At 46.7% G+C, this 21,781-nt stretch overlaps 1 protein-coding gene across 1 annotated transcript in view; it reads left to right on the top strand.

Annotated features, from left to right (window-relative positions):
* Positions 1 to 3,683: 3,683 nt before the first annotated feature.
* Positions 3,684 to 21,781, top strand: part of sgca (sarcoglycan, alpha) — a 39,524-nt gene continuing 21,426 nt past the window's right edge. The window contains exons 1-3 of the mRNA XM_039739412.1: positions 3,684 to 3,780; positions 10,422 to 10,553; positions 21,573 to 21,727. Coding sequence (XP_039595346.1) covers positions 3,744 to 3,780; positions 10,422 to 10,553; positions 21,573 to 21,727 — 324 coding nt within the window. The 5' untranslated portion in view covers positions 3,684 to 3,743. The remainder of the gene's footprint in view (positions 3,781 to 10,421; positions 10,554 to 21,572; positions 21,728 to 21,781) is intronic.

The following is a 21,781-nucleotide window of genomic DNA, read 5'->3' on the forward strand; positions in this document are numbered from 1 at the left end:
AAAGTTCAATAAAGAAATAATCCTTAAAAGTCAAACGTGGAGGTTAAAACAATAAAACAATAGAAAAAACAATCCTTTAAAAATGAGGTTAAAACATTCTCTAGGAAGCAATTTTGAAAACAAACGACAATGCCAAGCTCGGGACTTCTGTTTGGTTAGCGTCTCACCTGCTTCTCCCATACGGGCCCTTCAACAGGCAGGACGCTCTCTCTGCAGCTGCCCTTTTCTAACTCAAACACAGGTCTGAAGACCTCCCGATCTTGGCTTCGGTCTGGCACTCATCCCAGGCCTGAGACTTGGACTCCTTAGTCTCCAGGACGCCCACACCAAGGACTGCAACACCAAGCCTTGCGACTCCCGCTGCCTTTCCGGCCTTCCGCAGCCAGTTGCCTTTCCCTGGTCACTCCAGCTACCTGATCGCTCAGCGGTAGTGACTTCCAACTCCAACGCCTGGGTGTCGGCCTAAAACCCAGCTTCCTCGCAGCTGCCCACGAGCGCTCGTTCACTCGCCCACCCACACACTCCGTGTGTCTCTCTCTCACATCGACCTGCATTCTCTCTCGCTCCCTGTAACATCCATCCTTTTCGTTTCATTTTTCCATTTCTGATCTTTTTCCTGTCTTCCGACTCGCGCTTCTTTTTATATTGCGAGGGGCCATAGCAGCTGCAGCACATTAGCCACGGGAACAATCACGGATGTGGGCAGTTCCTCACCTGTGCACACGGTGAGAAACGCCCACCCCTCAGATCGCCCCGCGGCTTGCTACGACTACTACGCCCCCTCACGAAGCCACGAGTGCGGTGATTATTTATTTAAAAACTGGCCCTTGTTAAGCGAGCTGTGGACCCATAACACCACATGGGGGAATTTTAAATAATAAGAAGTGTGACTAAATTTAGCTGAGACATTGTGAGAATCAAAGGTAAAGAAAAACTTAGGACTAGGTGGAATGGTAAGGGAGCAAAAGGTCCAAAAATGCACACATTCAAGATCACTTATGGGGCCAATTTAGAGTCACCAATCCACCGGGTGGAAAGCCAATACAGCTTACCATCCAAAGAACACAACATACCTACAGTAAAGCATGAAGGTTGTATCATCCTGCACGGATGGATTGTCCAGGGGTGGACCAGTGGGATGCTAGATGGATGCCTCTTCTTTATATTTCCACAGGGGAACAAGAAAGGACAGCACAGTACCTCCCCCGGGATGCTAGATGGCAGCCCCCTTGGATGGCAGTGGTGCCTCGGATTTCCACAGGGCTCCATGGGAGATGAAGTTCTGTACAGCCCTGTTGGGATCAGGGGGTGCCACCAGGGGGCGCTGTAGTGGTTCCTGAGCCCATGTGGGCAGCTCTTCTGCCATACCCGAAAGTGGAACTGGAAATAGGTTGTCAAACACCTGGTGCACTTCTGGGTGGGCTATAAAAGGAGCCGGCAGCCACCACTTCGAGAGCCAGAGTCGGGAGGAGGGAGACAAAGCTTGCCAGAGAGGAGTGTAGGAGAAAAGAGGAAGAGTTATTTGTATTGTTTTTGTAGTTTTTATTGGGTCTGTGTTGTGCCTGTGGGAAACGAGGAAGGTGTTACCCACAGGCAAAGAAAAGAAAAATGAAACATTGATTTGTTTTATCAGTGTGCCTCCAGCATCTGTCTGTGTCGGGTTGAGAGCTGGTATGGCAGCGTTTGTCACAGGGTGTTTCTCTGCAGCAGAGACTTGGGGACTTGTCAAGAGGGAAGGAAAAATGGATGGAGCAAAATATTGTCACACTTTTCAGGAAAACCTGTTGCCCTGTGCCAGAAAGTTGTCAATGGGAAGAAGGTTCAACGACCCGAGCACACAGCAAAGTTGACTATACAGTGCCCGAAGAAGAAAAAGGTGAATGTCCTTGCGTGGCCTCATCAGAACCCTGACTTAACCCTATTCCAAATCTGTGGAATGACTTAAATGACTTGACAATTACAGCCCACCAAAGGTCACCATCCAATTTAACTGAACTTGAACAGTTCTGTAAAGACGAGTGGGAAAATATTACACAGTCTAGATAGGAAACGTTGGTAGAGAAGAATCCCAACAGACCCATGGCTGTAATCAAAGTAAAAGGGGGTCCCACAAAGTGTGGTGATCCTTTAACCATCTCAGTGACTCTGGCGTTTCATTTTTTTTTCTGAACTTTTGCTGCTATATCTTTCACTTGGCTGTTATAAGTTGCATTGAGCAAATATCTCTCTAATATATATATAAAAAAATCCTGGGACGAGACAAGAATTTTTCAAAGAGATTTTTTCAAGTCCCATGAGACGAGACTTTGGCTACGGGATTTTATTAAGTCCTGCCCTCCTCTAAACCATTTCCGGTTAACAGCCCTCGCCCGCGGTCCTCTCACCTCTCATTGGTGTGAATGCTTTTGACAGACACACTTCTTGCTCTCACAGCTCTTATAAATTTTAACGTTTTCCTCACTTTAAGTTCCCAATAAAAGAAGACGTTATACTAATGTCCAAATTTTATTGAAAAATTTCATTACGAAGGGTTATCAATAGAAAAACTGAGTACACCGACAATCCTAGCACCAAGAAACGATGAAGTCAAATGAATTAACGGAAAAATGTCGATCGGTCACACGGTAAATCGGTTAAATGTGTATCAATAGACTTGCTGAAACAGTTGGTGGTGATGGTGCAGAAGATGAAAACATCAACTTACAATATCATGAAGAATATCGACAACCGTTAACACCGTTTGGTCTTCCACCGACCAAATTACTGTTGAAAGGAGGATGTATCATAATGTAATTGTGTAATTTATATCTGGGTGATGGGCTATGCAATGGGACAAGATTAGTTGGATTCAAAATTGGTTGAACAATTCTGACGTGTAAAATTTTAACAGGCGACTAGAAAGGTAATGTAGTACATCTAACATTAGACACCAAAGGAGATCTCGATATGCCATTCATATTAAAACGTTTACAGTTTCCTGTTAGAATAGATTTTGCTATGACAATTAACAAATCACAGGGACAAACATTTGAAAAAGTTGGTTTATTTATTTGAGAGAAAGAAACGAAATTCACTCATGGGCAGTTATACGTTGTGTTGTCACGATGAAAGTCCAAACACGGGAATCAAAATTCAATGTGATATTGACGAAAAGTTATTTCAAAAAATTATTTTTACTGAATTTTTCCAGTAAAAGTGTAAGTTTAAAAAAGTATTTGCGAGTTCAATTCAAAGACACTTTACTATTTTTTACTCTGGTTAATTACTCGCTATAATGTAAAATAGTTAGTTCTATTATGCATATGCAACAATTCCCATGAAAATAACAATCTGTTTAAATTGTACATCAACACAAAAAGGCTAGCCTGTAGCACCGGCCCGGGGGTTGGCGAGCATAGCAAGCAGGGGGCAGAGCCTCCTAATATATATATATAATATATATTTTTGTGTGTGTCTTCATTTCAGGCTGCAAAACAATAAAATGTGAATATTTTGAAGGGAGGCTGAATCTTTTCAATATACAGTGTAGATGCACTCTGTCAGACTGGACACTTGACAAAGGTGTCTGTCTGAAGAAGAGAATATCAGTTTCTATATTTAACTGCGGCCTGTCATTCTAAAAGATTCTGGCCACACTGTACATAAATAGAAAAGCAGAGCTGAGTATTGACATGACGGTGACTCCTCGTCCGACTCACACCCACCTAACACTTGCTCCTGTCCATCACAGGCCTTCGCCCACCATGGCTGATGGCTGGAGGTGCCTTGGCTTTGTAACAGGCAAGTCTTTAATTCTTTCAAATTTCATAAGCTTTATACAGTGTGTGTTGTATCTCCTGAATGGGCATGGAAGGTGCAGGGCACGGTTTCTGTGGGTAATGCCTACTACTTCTCAAATGTTTAATGATTTCAGTCGCCTCTGTGCGGTGCTCTCACTCAGTATGCCCGACAGTCCAAGGAGCTGCTGCTGCTTATATTTGTGTTTTTGTGGAGAGGTGCTGTTGAGAAGCTGGACAGATATTAGAAGTCTATGTGCAAAACCCAAAAAGGAAAAGCATCTTTCTTATAACAGGGTGGCGCAGTGGTAGCGCTGCTGCCTCACAGTACGGAGACCTGGGTTTGCTTCCCGTGTCATTTCTGCGTGGGTTTCCTCCGGGTGCTCCGGTTTCCTCCTGCAGTCCAAAGACAGGCAGGTAAGGTGCATTGGCAATCCCATATTCTGCTTGGTGTGTGTGTGTGTATGTGTCCTGTGGTGGGCTGGCACCCTGCCCGGGGTTTGTTCCTGCCTTGCACCCTGTGCTGGCTGGAATTGGCTCCAGCAGACCCCTGTGACCCTGTGTTAGGATATAGCAGGTTGGACAATGACTGACTCTTTCTTATAACTTGCATTTGCTCAAAGCCCAGTGTTGGTGGGCGGCTTTGGATTTTAAAGTTCAGGTTTGCTTGTGTGGTGGTGATGTACAGCACTTGGCCAGCTCTGGCTTGGATTTTGCACTTGTAAAGCATTAGATAATAGCTAATATAATATAAATAAATATAACAGATAATATTTCATGTAAAAGACTCTATACTAGGGTGGCACGGTGGTGCAGTGGTAGTGTTGCTACCTCGCAGTAAGGAGGCCTGGGTTCGCTTCCTGGGTCCTCCCTGCGTGGAGTTTGCATGTTCTCCCTGTTTCTGCGTGGGTTTCCTCCCACAGTCCAAAGACATGCAGGTCAGGTGCATTGGTGATCCTAAATTGTCCCTACTGTGTGCTTGGTGTGTGAGTGTGTGTGTGTGCCCTGCGGTGGGCTGGCACTCTGCCCCGGGTTTGCTTCCTGCCTTGCGCCCTGGGATTGGCTCTAGCAGACCCCTGTGACCCTGTAGTTAGGATATAGCGAGTTGGATAATGGATGGATGGATTCTATACTATGAACTGTTTTGCTTTGATGAGCTACCTTTTTTGTCACATCTACAAGATGCATGTAAAACCTATTACATTTTCGCCTGTTTGCTACATCTTCTCTTTATCCCATCCAAGGGAGCCTCAACACTTTAGGCCAACTGAAACCGTAAAGTGTAGCAGAAATGTCTTTTTGAAAATTCCTGAAAGTTGTCACCAGCAAGGTATTAAATAAAAGAATACTGTGATGGCTTGTGGTGATTGGCTTTTCTCACTAGTAAATGTCCCACAAATAGCAAAAAAAGATTTGAAAGGGTGCTTACTATAAAAGGCCCTATATTAGATGGCTGAATGTCGTATAATTAGCTTTGGACAGTGGTCAGAAAGTGCTGCCAAATTAAAAAAAGTAGACTGATTGCTTTATATAGGGACTGTAAATACTGCTCACTATGAATGGCACTATATATAATAGCCAGATAGCTTTGACACATCATTTTAACAGCTCTTACCAAAAACAAAGCTGCTCATTATAAAATGGACTGCCCTTCTTATTAAAGTGCTTTGAGATGTCACACTAAGGGAGCTACACATATAAAATGCACTCTCCTGTGTGTCTGGGTGATCACGGACACCATGATAGGCACCTTCAAAATCCACAACTCTTTTTAGAGCTTAGCAGATTGTTCAAAATAAAAGGCACTATATATAAAGGTCATATTGTTCAGCATACAAGCAATCATTTTCTTATCCACTTTGTCCTTAACAGTGTTGGGGAAGGCCTGCTGGAGCCTTTCCAAGCTACCATAGGGAACAAGGCAGGAAGCAAACCCCATTCAGCCCACATGGTGAGCACCCCCTGCTGGTATCACCAATATTTCTTTCAGCAGCAACCCAAGCTTTTGCTAGGTGGTCTTCCATTCAAGTCCTGGCAAGGCCCAGATATTTATAGCTTCAGGTGGATGACCTCTTCTGAAGTGCAGGTGGTATGGCTGCTGGCTTGTAATGTGATATATTCATACCTAGCTCTTTCTAGGAAAATTGCTGTAAATGAAGAATATAGAAATGTATCATAAAATTAATTAATTAATTAATTAATTCATTCATTCATTCATTTATTTATTCATTAAATAAATAGTAAAATGTTTACTGTGAAAGATACAGTATAAAAAGTTTAAATGTTTAAAATGTCAGTCAGCCATTTTCTAACCCGCTTAGTCCTGAACAGTATTGCGGGGGTCTGCTGTCGTCTATTCCAGCTGCCATAGGGCACAAGGCAGGGAGCAAACTCCATTCATCCCACATGGTGAGCGCCCCCTTCTGGTCTTACCAATACTGTTTGCAGCAGCAGCCCAAGCTTTTCCTAGGTGGTCTCCCATTCAAATACTGGCCAGGCCCAGATATTCATAGTTTCAGGAGGATGACCTTTCCTGCAGGTGGTATGGCTGCTGGCTTGTAATGTGATATATTCATACCTAGCACTCTGCAAGAAAATTGCTGTATATGTAGATTATATATTATATATTATTATACAGTATATTTACTGCATTAATAGTAAATTATCAAATAAATAAATGAATAAATATTTACTGTTAAAGATACAGTGTAACAGGTTGAAATGTCTGAAATGTCAGTCAGTCATTTTCTAACCTGCTTAGTCCTGAACAGTGTTGCGGGGGTCTGCTGTAACCTATCCCAGCTAGAATAGGGTGCAATGCAGGGAACAAACCCTGGAGAGGGAGCCACTCCATCGCAGGACACACACACACACATACACATCAATCACACACCAGGGCCAATTACCTATTCACCTAACCAGAATGACTTTGGACTTTGGGAGGAAACCAGAGCACTCAGTGGAAACACGGGGAGAACATGCAAACTCCATGCGGGGAGGACCCAAGAGGCGAATCCTGGTTTCCTTACTGCAAGGCAGTAGCGCTACCACTGCACCACCGTGCCACCCACCATTTGAAATGTCTATGTTTGAAAAGCAAAGGTTTAAATGTAAAAAGAACTTTAGCATAGAGACCACAGTGAAATACAATGTAAAAATCAAACTCATTTACAGAAAACATTTCAAGTAGTACTTAGAATATTAACATAAAGCTTATTTACCACAAAATGAAGCTTTATAAATAATTAGATGTACCCCGTGGCTTTGCACACATAGTAATGAAACAGGACAAACTTTAAAAATCAATAGACGTTGGCACTGTATCTGATCGTGTTCATCTCTGACGGGAGAGTGTTCCTGGCGTGGGGAGAAAAGCACATGGCCGTAATATCTCTGTCAATCAGCAGCTACTCTCTAAAACACATGGAGCTCTGATCTCTCTCTCAAAAACGTCAAACATTACAACTTAACAATCTGTAGATGATAATGTCTGTTGAACAAATAGGTATCGCTAGCTAAGCGGAGGCAAGGTGCGCTCCAACACGTGGCGAGAGGTAGACCAAGTCAAACAGAGGCTGGAGAGTGAATGAGGAAGGCCCCGCCCCCCTGCTCTCTGCCCAGAGCCACTCTCTTGGATTTGCATAAATAAATCAGTACCGCAAGCGAACTATGGTACCTAGCGCAATGAGAGAAGTCGCAAAATCAACCGGAATGTTCAAACAAATTATAGATAACACCCAGATCTAAATCCGCTAAGACTTAGTTCTCTCTTGAAAAGCGGATAGACATACAGACAGAGCGCGCTTGGACCACGAAATTTTTAAAACCGTTTCTTAGCGAGCACCTATGGGCCAAGGGTAACCTACATTCCAAATTTCAAGCCCTCATGGTTAGGGAGATTTCGTGATGAGTGAGTCAGTGGTATTTGACTTTTATATGTAAGGATTTTGAGATGGTACTCCATATGAATGGCAGTATAATTATCTGCTTTGCCACATGACATATTAATGATCACAACAACGAAGTGAATGCTTTGTGAAAAGTTTTGCTTTACATTGCTCTGTAATGTGCTATATGTTGGTGCCCACTAAGAACACATAAAACATACTGGCTGCTTTTTTTTTTTTCCTGCTTTGAGGGCTCCATCTGTTTAAACAATGCCATTTAAACTAAGTTTATTACTACTACTGGGTATTACAGACCACAAGGGGCTGCGCAGCTTAAAGGGAGAGGAGTTTTCAAGTTTAGGTCTACAAAAACAGCAACATTTATTTATATAGCACATTTTCATACAAATAACGTAGCTCAAAGTGCTTTACATGATGAAGAAAAAAGAGGAAAAAAAAGACAAAGTAAGAATTGAAATAAGAGAACACTAATTAACATAGAATAAAAGTAAGGTCTGATGGCCAGGGAAAAACTCCAGACGGCTGGAGAGAAAAAAAATAAAATCTGCAGGGGGTCCAGACCATGAGACCGCCCAGCCTCCTCTGGGCATTCTACCTAACATAAATGAAACAGTCCTCTTTGTATTTAGGGTTCTCATGGAAGGACTTGATGATGATGGTCATGTAGACTTCTGGCTTTTAATCAATCACTGTAGGAACATCATGGTGCTTTGATTAGGTGGTGGTGGCGCAGATCGCCACCACAGAAAACCGGGAAAAGAAACAGAAGAAAGAGTAGGGGTTAGCATGGATTTTAGAGTCACCATGAATAGTTATGATAATAAATTGAATATACAGAGAATAAAGATTAAATTAAAATGAAGTTATGAGAAGGCCATGTTAAAGTAATGAGTTTTTAGCAGTTTTTTAATGTGCTCCGTTGTATTAGCCTGGCAAATTCCAATTATAATTCCTATTGGAATTCCTAACAGCAGAAGGCTGCCTCGCCACTTCTTTTAAGGTTAGCTCTTGGAATTCTAAGCAGACACTCATTTGAGGATCTAGGGTTACGATTTGGAATATAAGATGTCAGACATTCCGATATATAAGATGGAGCAGATGATTTAAGGCTTTGTAAACCATAATCAGTTTTTTAATAGGTCAATTCTGAATGACACAGGTAACCAGTGTAGTGACATCGAAACTGGAGAGATGTGCTCGGATTTTCATTTCCTAGTTCGGATTCTAGCAGCTGCATTCTGCACTCGTTGCAAACGACTTATGTCTTTTTTGGGTGGTCCTGAGAGGAGTGCGTTACAGTAATCTAGTCGACTGAAAACAAACGCGTGAATTCATTTCTCAGCATCTTTCAATGATATAAAAGGTCTAACTTTTGCTATACTTCTTAAGTGAAAAAAATGCTGTCCTATTGATCTGATTAATATGCGATTTAAAATTCATGTTACAGTCAACAGTTACCCCTAAGTTCTTTACCTCCGTCTTGACTTTTAATCCTAATGCATCAAGTTTATTTCTAATAAACTCATTATATACATTATTGCCAATCACTAACATTTCTGTTTTCTCTTTATTTAGCTTAAGAAAATTACTGTTCATCCAATTAGAAACACAAGTAAAACATTGTGCTAGTGAAACAACAGAGTCAGGGTCATCAGGTGCTATTGATAAGTACAGCTGTGTGTCATCAGCATAGCTGTGGTAGCTCACGTTATTCCCCAAGATAATCTGACCTAACGGAAGCATGTAGATCGAAAAGAGCAGCGGACCCAGGATAGAGCCTTGTGGAACACCATATAGGATATCATGTGTCTTTGAGTTGTAATTACCACAACTATCAAAGAATTGTCTAGAGGTTCCATCACTGCAGATATCTGTTCCAACCCAACTACTTAATCACAAGCTAATCAAGTCTTAAGTTTTGCTCTCGGCACGACTAATAACTTTTGGTCAGAGGACCTCAGTGAAGGAGAATAATGATGTAAGAGATCAGCGAGACAAACAAACAGTCAAATTTTAAACTCGATCCTATAGTAAACAGGAAGCCAGAGAAGAGAACCTGAAATTGGTGTGATTTGATTCGGCTTTTCATGTTCCTGTTAGAAGTCTGTCAGCAGCATTCTGGACGAGTTATGCAACATAGTGATTCAGAAAAGACCCAAAGATAGCAGACAGCAGCACTTCTCAAATGCGGTATGCCGAGTGCTCCACTGTCAAAGCACTCATCGCAATGTGCAGGTCAATTATTAAGCTTTTGTTACCCCCTACTACTACTGAGCTCCTGAACTGATAAAAGAATTTTAGCTTTTTTATTTTCTTCCAGTGTTAAGTCTTTTGTTCAGTATCTTTGTTCTCTCCTTGAAACCCCAGCAGTTTAAATTTCATGGACTGGAGGAATTTAGGGAAGGTTTTTAAGGCAGAAGCTCTGTGGGAGGAGAGCCTCCGCAATGGGGGATATCACCACTATTCACTACCAATTTTTGAACAAGTTGTCTCCAGACATATATTTTTATTTGAGAATCATGTCTGGGCCCCGCGAGACTTAGTTAAGGAATGAAGCACAAACGTACTATTGCTTGAGTAATAATTGGCTTCTAATTAAAAGGCTGGTTGGAACAAAAACCTGCAGATGAAGAGGCCATCAAGGACTGAACTTGAGGACTCCTGTTTAAAAGTAACTGTTAGGCAGGATAGATCTTATTATTTGTTTAATTATTTATTTTCCTTTCTTCACCATCAGCCTTCTTTGTGTTTATGATCACGGTGGATCCCGGTGTCTCCAAAAATAATGCAAGGGTGGGATTCCTGTTTGTGCTAGAGCTGAACAAGAAAAGTTACCAACATGAGTTTCCTCCATTCTTGGACCTCTATAGTAAGTCCCATCAGGGAGTTTTTTTGTCTGTTTTTGAATGTGTTGGCCAAGACGCTGAAGGTGATTCTCTTTTTACTGACAAAATGTCATCCTGTTTTAAATAACAAAATATCTGAGTCAGAGTCTCTACTCCACAGTGTAAAATTACAAATCAAACAATTCAGACGTGATTAAAGTGCACATTGCAGACTTTCATTTAAGGGGATTTGCATATATTTAGGTCATACCACTTTTTCTGCATGGTACCCCCATTTCTGGGCACCATAATGGCAGGTCTATTAAAGCTGTCATATTTAGTACTTTGTCGCATATCCCTTGCATGCAGTGACTGCATGAAGTCTGTGATTCATAGACATCACCAGGTGCTGATATCCCTGGGGGCCACCAGGGCACGCTGTGGGGAGACGGTGGGAGAACAAATTCTCACCTAGCACGGAAGTACTAATGGAGTACGACAACAGTAGCCCTGAAGTACTACTGGGCTAAATAAAGAACTTTAATTCTCCGTGTGACCTGGAGGTGCTGGCAAGTCACATGGATGGAACAGTAGAAGCACTTCCGGGTCAAGAACAATTTAAAGGACTGCTGAAGAACCAGCAAGTGACCCGGAGTCAGAGTGGTGTGGAGGAGAATACTGTACTGATTTATTGTTGGTTCATTTGTATATGGCGGCTGTAGTTCTTAAAAGGCACTTTGAAGAAGAAAAAATAATTAAAAGATCTTCTTTGTGCTTTTATGCTGGGTCTGCATATCTGTCTGTTGGTTTAACAGGGCAACAGCGACCCCTAATGTCCAAAATAGATAGATAGATAGATAGAGAAAGGCACTATAGACAGATAGATAGATAGATAGTGTAATAAGTGGAGACCAGAGACGTGGAAAGGTTTGGGGCAGCCACCCGTTTATTACGGTTTCCCGGCTGCAAAAGTCTTTGAGGCATTGTTACACAGTTGTTTACACAACAGAGTCCAAAACAGAACTGCCTGCCTAAGCAAAGGCAGTGAGCTTTATAGCACAGAGGGCGGAAATGATGTCGTCCTCTGGGCGAACTGAAGTGACATCATCCTTGGGGCGGAACGGAAGTGACCTCATTCTTGGGGCGGAACCGGAAGTGATGTGTCCTTCCTGGAAATGGCGGCTCCTGGTGGGATTTCCCGGGTAAGACCTGCAGAGAACTCAGAAAGAGCGTCAGTGCACCCGCCCCTGGGCAGATGTATAAACAGTATTTCCTAAGCCCTTCAGCTGCTTCCCATGCACACGTGTGTGACAAGACTCCCCCCTCAGCCCAGACCCGTCGGGTCGGGCGACCTGCACCGAGAGGTCGTGGGCCGGGAGAGGGCATCGGCGTTGGCATGAAGAGACCCCTGTCGATGAGCGTATACTTGTACTGCTGCAGGTCAAGAAACCACCTCGCGTGACCCGTGGATTGACTCCTGTGAAGGGCCCATCCACTTCAGAGGTGCATGATCCGTCACCAGAGTGAACATGCGACCCAAGAGGTAGTACCGCAGCTGAGTTACCGCCCATTTGATCGCCAGAGCCTCTTTCTACACCGCCGCGTACCTGGTCTCCCTGTCCAACAGTTTCCGGCTCAGGTACATAGCGGGTGTTCAACACCGTCGGCGCTTTGGCTCAACACGGCACCCAAGCCTGTGTCCGGCGTCCGTCTGGAGGATAAAGGGAGAGAGAAGTTAGGGGAGATCAAGATAGGTGCTGAAGTCAGAGCCCTTTTTAAGTCACTGAATGCAGCCCCCGCTTTATCAGACCATACCACCGTATTAGGAGCTCTTTTCTTTGTCAAGTCGGTCAAGGGCGCGCTCTCGGAGAAGCGAGGCACAAACCGGCGGTAGTACCCGCCAAACCGAGAAAGGATTGGACTTGCCGCTTGGTTTTGGACGGGGCCAGGCCATTATGGCTTGCAACTTGGAACACTGTGGCCTCACAGTACCCGCCCACTAGGTAGCCCAAATATTTGGCTTCCCTCAATCCAAAGAAACATTTCTTGGGGTTGATTGAGCCCGCCTCTCCCAGTGTCCGTAATACTGCTGTGACCTGCTGTATGTGTTCCTTCCAGGTGCTGGAATAGATGACGACGTCATCCAGATAGGCAGCACAGAGCGAGTTATGGGGCGGAGCACTTTGTCCACCAGGCGCTGAAAAGTCGCAGGCGCGTGTAACCGAATGGAAGGACACGATACTGCCAGTGTCCGCTAGGAGTGCTAAGCGCGTTTTTCCTTCGCGGACTCCGTTAAAGGAACCTGCCAGTACCCCTTTGTCATGTCAAGTGTAGTCAAGAATTTGGCTGGTCCCAGTCTCTCGAGGAGGTCATCCACGCGAGGCATGGGATAAGCATCGAATCTGGAAACTTGGTTAAGCCGACGGAAGTCATTGCAAAACCTCCAACTGCCGTCAGGCTTAGCAATCAAGGCGATGGGACTGGACCAGGGACTACTACTTTCCTCGATTACTCCTAGTGCCAGCATTCGCTTGATTTCCAGTTCCACTTCTACTTTCTTTGCCTCCGGAGTCTGTAGGGTCGCTCACGGACGATCACCCCGGTCAGTCAATATGTCATGCGCAATCAGAGAGGTCCGACCGGGTTTTCACTTACCACCTCTGGGACAGAGCGGATAGCTGCTTGAGCTCTTGTTTCTGCCTGGGGATAGCTGCTCGCCGAAATTAAGGGAACTTACTTCAGCAAGAGAGAGCAGGGCTGTCGGAGGAGGGATCGGGACCCTCTCCTTCCACGGTTTCAGCAGGTTTACATGATATATTCGCTCAGCTGGTCGCGATTGGGCTGTTTCACCAAATAGTCAACCAATCCCTTCCTTTCCTTAATTTCGTAGGGGCCTAGCCAATGGCGAGCAGTTTAGAGTGAGAAGTTGGTACCAATACCATGGCGCGATCCCCGGTTGGAACTCCGGAGAGTCGTGCCACGGTCATAAAGGCGGGCCTGTGCTGATTGCGCCTCCTCTATATGACTTTTTAGAATCGGTCTTATTGCATCAAATCTATCGCGCAATTGGGCGATATATTCCAAAATATTAGTGGAGGGCTGTGCCTCCCTTCCCAGCCCTCTTTTAAAATATCCAATAAACCCGGGGTTGTCTTCCGTACAGTAATTCAAATGGAGAGAACCCGTAGAGGCTTGAGGAACTTCCGATATGCAAAGAGGACAAGGGGAGGAGTTGGTCCCAATCCTCCCATCCTTGCTGACTACCTTACGTAGCATTTGCTTGAGAGTTTGATTAAATCTCTCCACTAGGCCATCGGTTTGAGGATGATACACGAGGTCTTTAAATGCTTTATTTTCAGTAACTTGGCAGTCTCCTTGAGCGTTTCCGAGGTAAAAGGCGTTCCTTGGTCCGTCAGGACTTCTCTAGGAATGCCTACTGCGAAAAGACTCCTACTAGTTCCGTGCAATATTTTTGTGGTAGCCGCAGCGGAACGGCTTCAGGGAATCGGGTAGCATAATCCACGAGGGCAGTATATATTTATATCCTCGGGCTGAGGGTTCTAGGGTCCTACTATGTCAACCCCAATCCTATCAAAGGGAACGTCAATAAGGGAAGGGGAACCAGAGGAGCACGGTCCTCCTAGGAATTTGCCGCAGTTGACATTCCGGACAGGAAAGCAAAAGCGGCGAACCTCCTCATTAATCCCGGCCAGAAAAAGCGGAGCTTAATTCGCTCTAATGTTTTATCGGGCCGAGATGGCCTCCAAGAAGGTGGGAGTGTGCTAACTTCGCAAACCTGCCCGGTAGGTCAGCGGGATTAGCAACAACTTCCGGACCTTCCCCTCATGTTCAGCGACCCGATACAACAAATCATTATCAATGACAAAGTGAGGTCCCTGTGGCATGGGCAAATCGTGCGTTGGCGTTAACGAGAACCACTGCATTCTTTATGTGTTTCAGAGTCGTCATTCCACTGTTCTCTCTTGAAAGAAGCGGTGTTGCTCTAAACTGAAAGTGCAACTCAGAGAGGGGTCGGTCTGACCTCAAGGGGCGGAGATTCCTCCCTCGCTGCGGGGCTAGTGGATGGCGTAGTAGCCCGCGACGGTCCGGGAGTGTCTTCGTCACTCTCTTGGCCTACCGCCCCACTCCCTGTCGGCTGATTACGGTGTGGAAGCAACTTGAGATGAATCGTTGTCATCTATACGAGGCCATAAGTTTTTCGGGAATGCTTTCTAAACTACGCCGTTACTATCAGACCAGTCTCGCCCGAGGATTACGGAAGCGGAGGATCCGGATGCACCGCCACGGTAAGCTGTCGAAGGGTTCCTCCGAGACATACGTAACACCGGCGGTATTGTATGTGCGGATATCTCCGTGTATACATTTTAGACTGGTCTTCTTTTTAATCCACTGTTGCGGTAGAATAAAGCGGCGAGCAACGACAGACACGTTACTGCGGAATCGAACAGCGCTGTTATCTTATGTCCATTAATAAGAAGCTCCCCGTATGTTTATCCGCCAGGGATTGCTAAGGGCACACAAACAACCCGCCATTGTCCCCTACGGTCCGCCTTGTTCCCGACAGGTCGCAAGCCAGACGGCCCGGCGACTTGAACAAGCTCTGGAATGCGTGGAAGGGACTGCTTTAGTGGGACATAGCTCCCGGGTAGTCCACAGAGCGGCTGTTCTGCCCTCCCAGGTTTCACAGCCGGCCTCTGGGTTTGCAAGAGCTGCAGCAGCTCGTCCATAGAATGGAATTCGCCCCAGGCGGCTGGGCAAATTCCTGGGGTAGTCTTTTAGCAGCAGAAAACAGGCCACTTGCTGCACTATTTGTAAGGGGGTGTGAAGGACAGCCGGGTCCCATGCCGGTAGGGACGCCTCTGTTGCTTATGTTCCGGGAGCCGCCATGGGAAGTCCAATACCTCCCCCGGGGACGCTTGGTGGCAGCCTCCTGGCCGTCGGTGATTCCCCAACCACCCGCGGGGCTCCATGGGAGATGGAGTCCTCCACAGCTTGGTTGGGGCCCGGCGTGGCCGCTAGGGGAGCTGCCTGCTTCCCACAGCCCGGCTGGGCGAGCTTTCAGCCCCACCCGGAGGTGCAATCGGGACCAGGTGGTTAATCACCTGGAATGCTTCGGGTGGGCTATAAAGGCCCAGCCACCACCACTCGGCGAGCCAGAGTTGGGAGGAAGAAGGAGCAGCTTGCCTGGGAGGAGTGGTGGAGAATTGTAAGATTGTGTTTTGGGACTGTGTTTGGGACTGTGTTGGGCCTGTGGGACACGGGGAAGGCATGTCCCACGGCTGAAAAAATAAAACCTGTGTGTTTTGTACCGTTGCCTCGTGGTCTGTGCGGGTGGGCTATATAGCGCCTTTACATCTGGCGTAGTCGGCAGGATTCGGGCCGTCCATTTGGACGGGACCTGCATAAAATTGTGTATGTGACCCGGCACAACACCTGGGGGCACGTGTAGCTCAGCGCAGGGCGCACACCGCACCGCAGTGCGGCGCTCCCGAGGCAGAGGCGTGCTCTATTGTGAGTACAGGCGCTGAGGCGGCCTTTGGACTGCAGCAGGGCCGCTCCCGGCGAGGCGCGCCACGAGGCCGAAGCGCGAGGCCGCGCCTGCACGACTTGCCCGGCGGACACGCGCAGCACAGCGCTGAGAGAGCGCGCTCGCAGCTGCAAGCAAGCCAGCCAGCGCCAGCACAGCACAACACAGAGCAACTGAGGCGCAAAACCCACCTACAGGCACAGCGCCATGGGGAAAAAAGCGGGCGGACACAGAAGCCAGCCTCCAGGCGGCATGCCCGGCCCGCTCCACGGGTCACAACGGAGGTAGGTGGCGGGCTCAAGAGGAAGGGCCCGGAAGGGTTTTCCAGCGTTTGCGTCAGCCTACCTCCTGGACCCCGAGGGGCCGAACCACCTGTTGGTGGGCAGATGGCGCTGTTCGTGGCGTGACCGCGCAGAAGCGGCAGGAGAGCGAGGCTGGGCTGTGTCTTCCCTTTGGGCGGCCAGTGAGCGGAGGAGGAGAGACCGGAGGAGTTTCCCGATGCGGTGGCTCAGCTAGAGGAGCAGGAGCTCCTCTCCGAAACAGGTAAAGGGGGAGGGGCGAGTGTGTCAGCCGGCAGCCGAGGACAGTTCGCAGGCGGGGTGGCGGACCTTCTCCCGAGCCTCTCGGACTCCCAAGCGGACCTGCGGAGGGTCCGGGGTCTTGTTGGCTCGCGGTCGGTGGGAGGAAACAAGGGGACTTCAAGTCAAGCGCCGACCGAGCATTAACTTTTCTTGGGCTGTAGAGGAGTTGAAACATGTTCTCCTTCCTCTGCAGTCCTTAGTTAAGGTTTTTCAGGTCCTGCAGGAGACGAAGGAGGACTTGGACTGGAAGATCGGCGCCGATGGCGGCCGTTGTTAAATGGCTGGAGGCGGGGCGTCAACCTCCTGCCTGCAGGACACAGCGGTTCAGGTAGGTGAAGCCTGGGCCGTGAGAGGAAAGGGGGGGCGCAGCGGCTGCGGATATGATCAGTGCTGCTTGCCAGGTCGCCCGCCCACTACACAAGGCGCCTGCGTGTGGACGACACGGTGGCAGAGGAGCGTGGAGAGGCAGCTGGTGGATGTTGGCTGCCAAACAACCCCGTCCCCTCTGCCTGCACGGTCTCATGATGCGTCTAAAGGGGTGCAAGCGGCACAGGGTCTCTCTTCTTCCCATAAGGGGACCCAGACCGTCCGTGCACCCAGAAGAAGAAGAGGACCGGACAAAAGGTGGGGACTCCTGACAAGTGCAGCGTAAGCCGTTAGGTGTGGCACTGCAGGAGGGCTACGCTGCGGGAGGCTGCTCGCTCACCAGCCCTCCCGGAGTGGGCGAGGGGCAGGAGTTTCCTGCCTGCTTCCGTTCCCGCAAGGGTCGAGCTGGAGGGTGGTTGTGCTTTTCTTGTGGTCACGCTGGTCATGTCTGGAGGGTTTGTCCAAGGAGGACGTCCGAGTGGCAGGGGCGTCGGGCAGCACCCCAGACCTGTTCATTATGTTTTTACAGGCGCAGCCGTGGAGCCAAGGATGCCGACTCCCTGTCCTGGAGAGGACCGGCCCTGCGGGGCAGGCGATGATCCCCACAAGCCTCATCTGAGGGAGGGAACTGTGAAGGACAGCCGGGTCCCATGCTGCCGGTAGGGGCGCCTCTGTTGCTTATGTTCGGGAGCCGCCATGGGAAGTCCAATACCTCCCGACGCTTGGTGGCAGCCTCCTGGCCGTCGGTGATTCCCCAACCACCCGCGGGCTCCATGGGAGATGGAGTCCTCCACAGCTTGGTTGGGGCCGGCGTGGCTAGGGGAGCTGCCTGCTTCCACAGCCCGGCTGGGCGAGAGCTCAGCCCCACCCGGAGGTGCAATCGGGACCAGGTGGTTAATCACCTGGAATGCTTCAGGTGGGCTATAAAGGGCCCAGCCACCACTCAGCGAGCCAGAGTTGGGAGGAAGAAGGAGGCAAGCTTGCCTGGGAGGAGTGGTGGAGAATTGTAAGATTGTGTTTTGGGACTGTGTTTGGGACTGTGTTGGGCCTGTGGGACACGGGGAAGGCGTGTGCCACGGCTGAAAAAATAAAACCTGTGTGTTTTGTACACGTTGCCTCTGCGTGGTCTGTGCCGGGTCGGGCGCTATATAGCGCCTTTTACAGGGGTTAACTCGAATGGCCGTAGCCACTCACCCACCTGTTGCCAGAGAGCCATAGCCTGCTCTGACAGCCCTTTGCTTGGGTTAAACTCCCAGTTTATGATTTCCTTCACCTGCCGGCCTGGGGACAACCCATCGTTAACTGGGACCTTGGTCCCGATGGGCAGCTCGGCTTTCCTGCCAAGGAGAGCATACTGAGCCACTCGTGTGTGTTCCCCAGAAGCCAGCCCACGCCTGTGGGTCCCCTCTACGTTCTCCACGAGATGGGTGGTCCCCACCGAGTTATGCTCATGGAGCAGAGCCTGCACAGCGTCCTTCCTGACCCTCTGGCGCACTCCCGCCCGAAACTCGGCCCGGTACTCACCCACCTGGTTCCGTGATAGTTCGTGTCCCGGGTTCATCGGGGACACCATCCTGCCGGCTACGCCACTGTAATAGGTGGAGACCAGAGACGTGGAAAGGTTTGGGGCAGCCACCCGTTTATTACGGTTTCCCGGCTGCAAAAGTCTTTGAGGCATTGTTACACAGTTGTTTACACAACAGAGTCCAAAACAGAACTGCCTGCCTAAGCAAAGGCAGTGAGCTTTATAGCACAGAGGGCGGAAATGATGTCGTCCTCTGGGCCGGAACTGGAAGTGACATCATCCTTGGGGCGGAACCGGAAGTGACCTCATTCTTGGGGCGGAACCGAAGTGATGTGTCCTTCCTGGAAATGGCGGCTCCTGGGGGGATTTCCCGGGTAAGACCTGCAGAGAACTCAGAAAGAGCGTCAGTGCACCCCGCCCCCCCCGGGCAGATGTATAAACAGTATTTCCTAAGCCCTTCAGCTGCTTCCCATGCACACGTGTGTGACAATAGATAGATAGATAGATAGATAGATAGATAGATAGATAGATAGAGAAAGGCACTATAGATAGATAGATAGATAGATAAATAGATAGATAGATAGATGTCTTTCCACAAACAACATTATAAGATCATTGACTAACAACTAGAAAACATAAGAATACAATGATCCCTCGCTATATCGTGCTTCGACTTTCTCGACTTCACTCTATCGCGGATTTTATATGTAAGCATATCTAAATATACAGAATATTGTGGATTTTTCGCTGCTTCGCGGATTTCTGCGGACAATGGGTCTTTTTATTTCTGGTATATGCTTCCTCAGTTGGTTTGCCCAGTTGAAATTCATAAAAGGGACACTATTGGCGGGTGGATGAGAAGCTACCCAATCAGAAAGTTCCTTTCCTGGGTGCTGATTGGCTCAACGACGGAGAGCGCAGAATTCGATTTCGGTTTGTGTTAGCCAGCATCTCATCTCGCTCATTCAGTATCAACGTGTTTCTTTGTGCGTACAGTAGTCAAGCCCTTCGTTATGTCTACAAAGCAATCTGCTCCTGCTACTGCTTCTGAGGCCGTGCCCAAGTGCCAACGGAAGATGGTAATGATTGCCGAAAAGGTAAAAGTGTTGGATATGTTGAAGGAAGGGAGCGAGGAAGAACAAGATGACCCAGCACAGGAAGAAGAAGACACCGGCCTAACTCTCAAGGGTCTCACAACCATTCTACGAATGGCAAAAGATCTCCAAACATCGATTGAAGAATGGGACCCGCAAATGATTTGTTCTTTGCAATTTAAAAATGCTCTTGATGGCGCCATGGAAGTGTATAAAAACCTCCTTACACAAATTAAAAAGCACCAGCAACTGCCCATCACGATGTTCCTTACCCGCAAGACACCACCTAGTACGCATTCAGTGGAAGAAGAAACTCCAGACGACGATGGCGCTGCTACACAGTTGCCTGAGGAGGATCCTTTAAAAGAGCTGTAACGCTCTCCTTTGTTGTGCAGTAAATGTCATCGTTATCGGACAAGTCGTCGTGTCATTGTTGGTGAGTACCCATAACTAATTTTCTACGTATTTAGTAGATGTACGTACGTTTAGTGTAACTGTACACACATTTTATACAATTTTTCTTGCATTGTACCTATTTATTGCTGGTGGTCTGTCTATTGTAATGGCTGTAACATATGTGATATCAGAGACGCTCGATATCTTTAAAATAACATTTTATGTTTATGTTTTATGTATTTACATGTTGTAGATTTTTCATTTATTTTTATATTACCTAATCAATTACAATTTGTTTAAAACTGTATCAATCATTAAATAAAACTCCTCAATGATATACGATACGTATGTTTGTGCGTGGTATATAAACAGTGTGTTTACATACATAATTTCAATGAATCTTACCTAACATCTAAGAGAATATAAAGGGTTTATGCTGTATAACTGTGCAAGAAATGTTTATAAGAGTGTGGGAGAGTTTATAAGGTCTTAAAATATATAAAAATAACCATATAAACATATGGTTTATATTTTGTGGATTTTCACCTTTCACGGGGGGTTCTGGAACGCAACCCCAGCGATCAAGGAGGGATCACTGCATAAGAATAACTCTTACAATAGAGATTTAAAACTACACAAGTTGTCAATTATAATGACCTGTGGACCCATCCAAAGATGGTTCATGCCTTTGCCTGATGCTGCAATGACAGAGTTTAGGCTCTGCAGTCTTCCATTTAATTATGCAGGTTGTAAAATTAATGGGTGGATACAAAAGATACTCAAAAAAACATCGATATAGGAGAAAGTAGGGTGAAATGACACCTTTTATTGGCTAACTAAATAGATTACAAATGCAAGCTTTCGAGGCAGTTGAGGCCCCTTCATCAGGCAAGGTGTAACTTTCATCAAGTTTTCAGTTCCATGTGAATAAAAACATTGGCAGTACAGAATGATAAGCAGGAGATTACCGGCCGCTAGTGGTGATTATTGCAGCAGATGAAAAGTCTAGCAAACAGGCATGAAAAAGAGCCAGCAAAAGGACTTATGAGATGTTCAAATAAAATAAGATGTTCAGAGAAAGTTAGGAGAAAAATTTGGGCTACAAGTTTATGTGCCATTGCAGGCCAAAACTACATGGGAGTTGGAATAGGGAGGCGTAGTGTATGAAGCAGAAGGTCATAAAATAACAAGAAGAATTACGGGAAAGTAAGTGACTCTCTGCATCACTTCTTTTGACTATTTGTTGGCTTCTAAATAAATAAAAAACACAAAAAGTTTGAAATTTAGCAGGAAAACTAAAAAATGCTAAAAAGATCATGCAATACAAATAAGTCTGACATAAAACAAAAAGCTTTCTCTTTCACTCTTTTCAGAGTCTGCTAGGGTAATCCAGCATTTGAAAATCCACATCATTGGTTGATCCAATTTCCCAGTCTTTAGGGAAGGAGTTCTCATCTAACATGATAAAAGCTGAATCAAAGGTGTTGATTGAGCACAAATATGAATTACCCCACTATGGATTTTGATTTTTTTGATTTGTCTTCTCCTTGTAGACATCACGTACAATGACCCCATTGAGTTTAAATGTAACCTGCAGAATTTTCCAGATTTGCCACGATGGCTACGTTTCGCTCAGAGGAGCCCATATGATAATGGATATCTCTATGGCACACCCACCAATGAAGATGTGGGGAGGATGACGATTGAGGTCAGGTATCCCTGCGTGCCTGAGTGTAATGAAGTGCATGCTGTCCCAACGTTT

Source organism: Polypterus senegalus, chromosome 17, assembly GCF_016835505.1.
Source record: "Polypterus senegalus isolate Bchr_013 chromosome 17, ASM1683550v1, whole genome shotgun sequence".
Lineage (NCBI taxonomy): Eukaryota > Metazoa > Chordata > Cladistia > Polypteriformes > Polypteridae > Polypterus > Polypterus senegalus.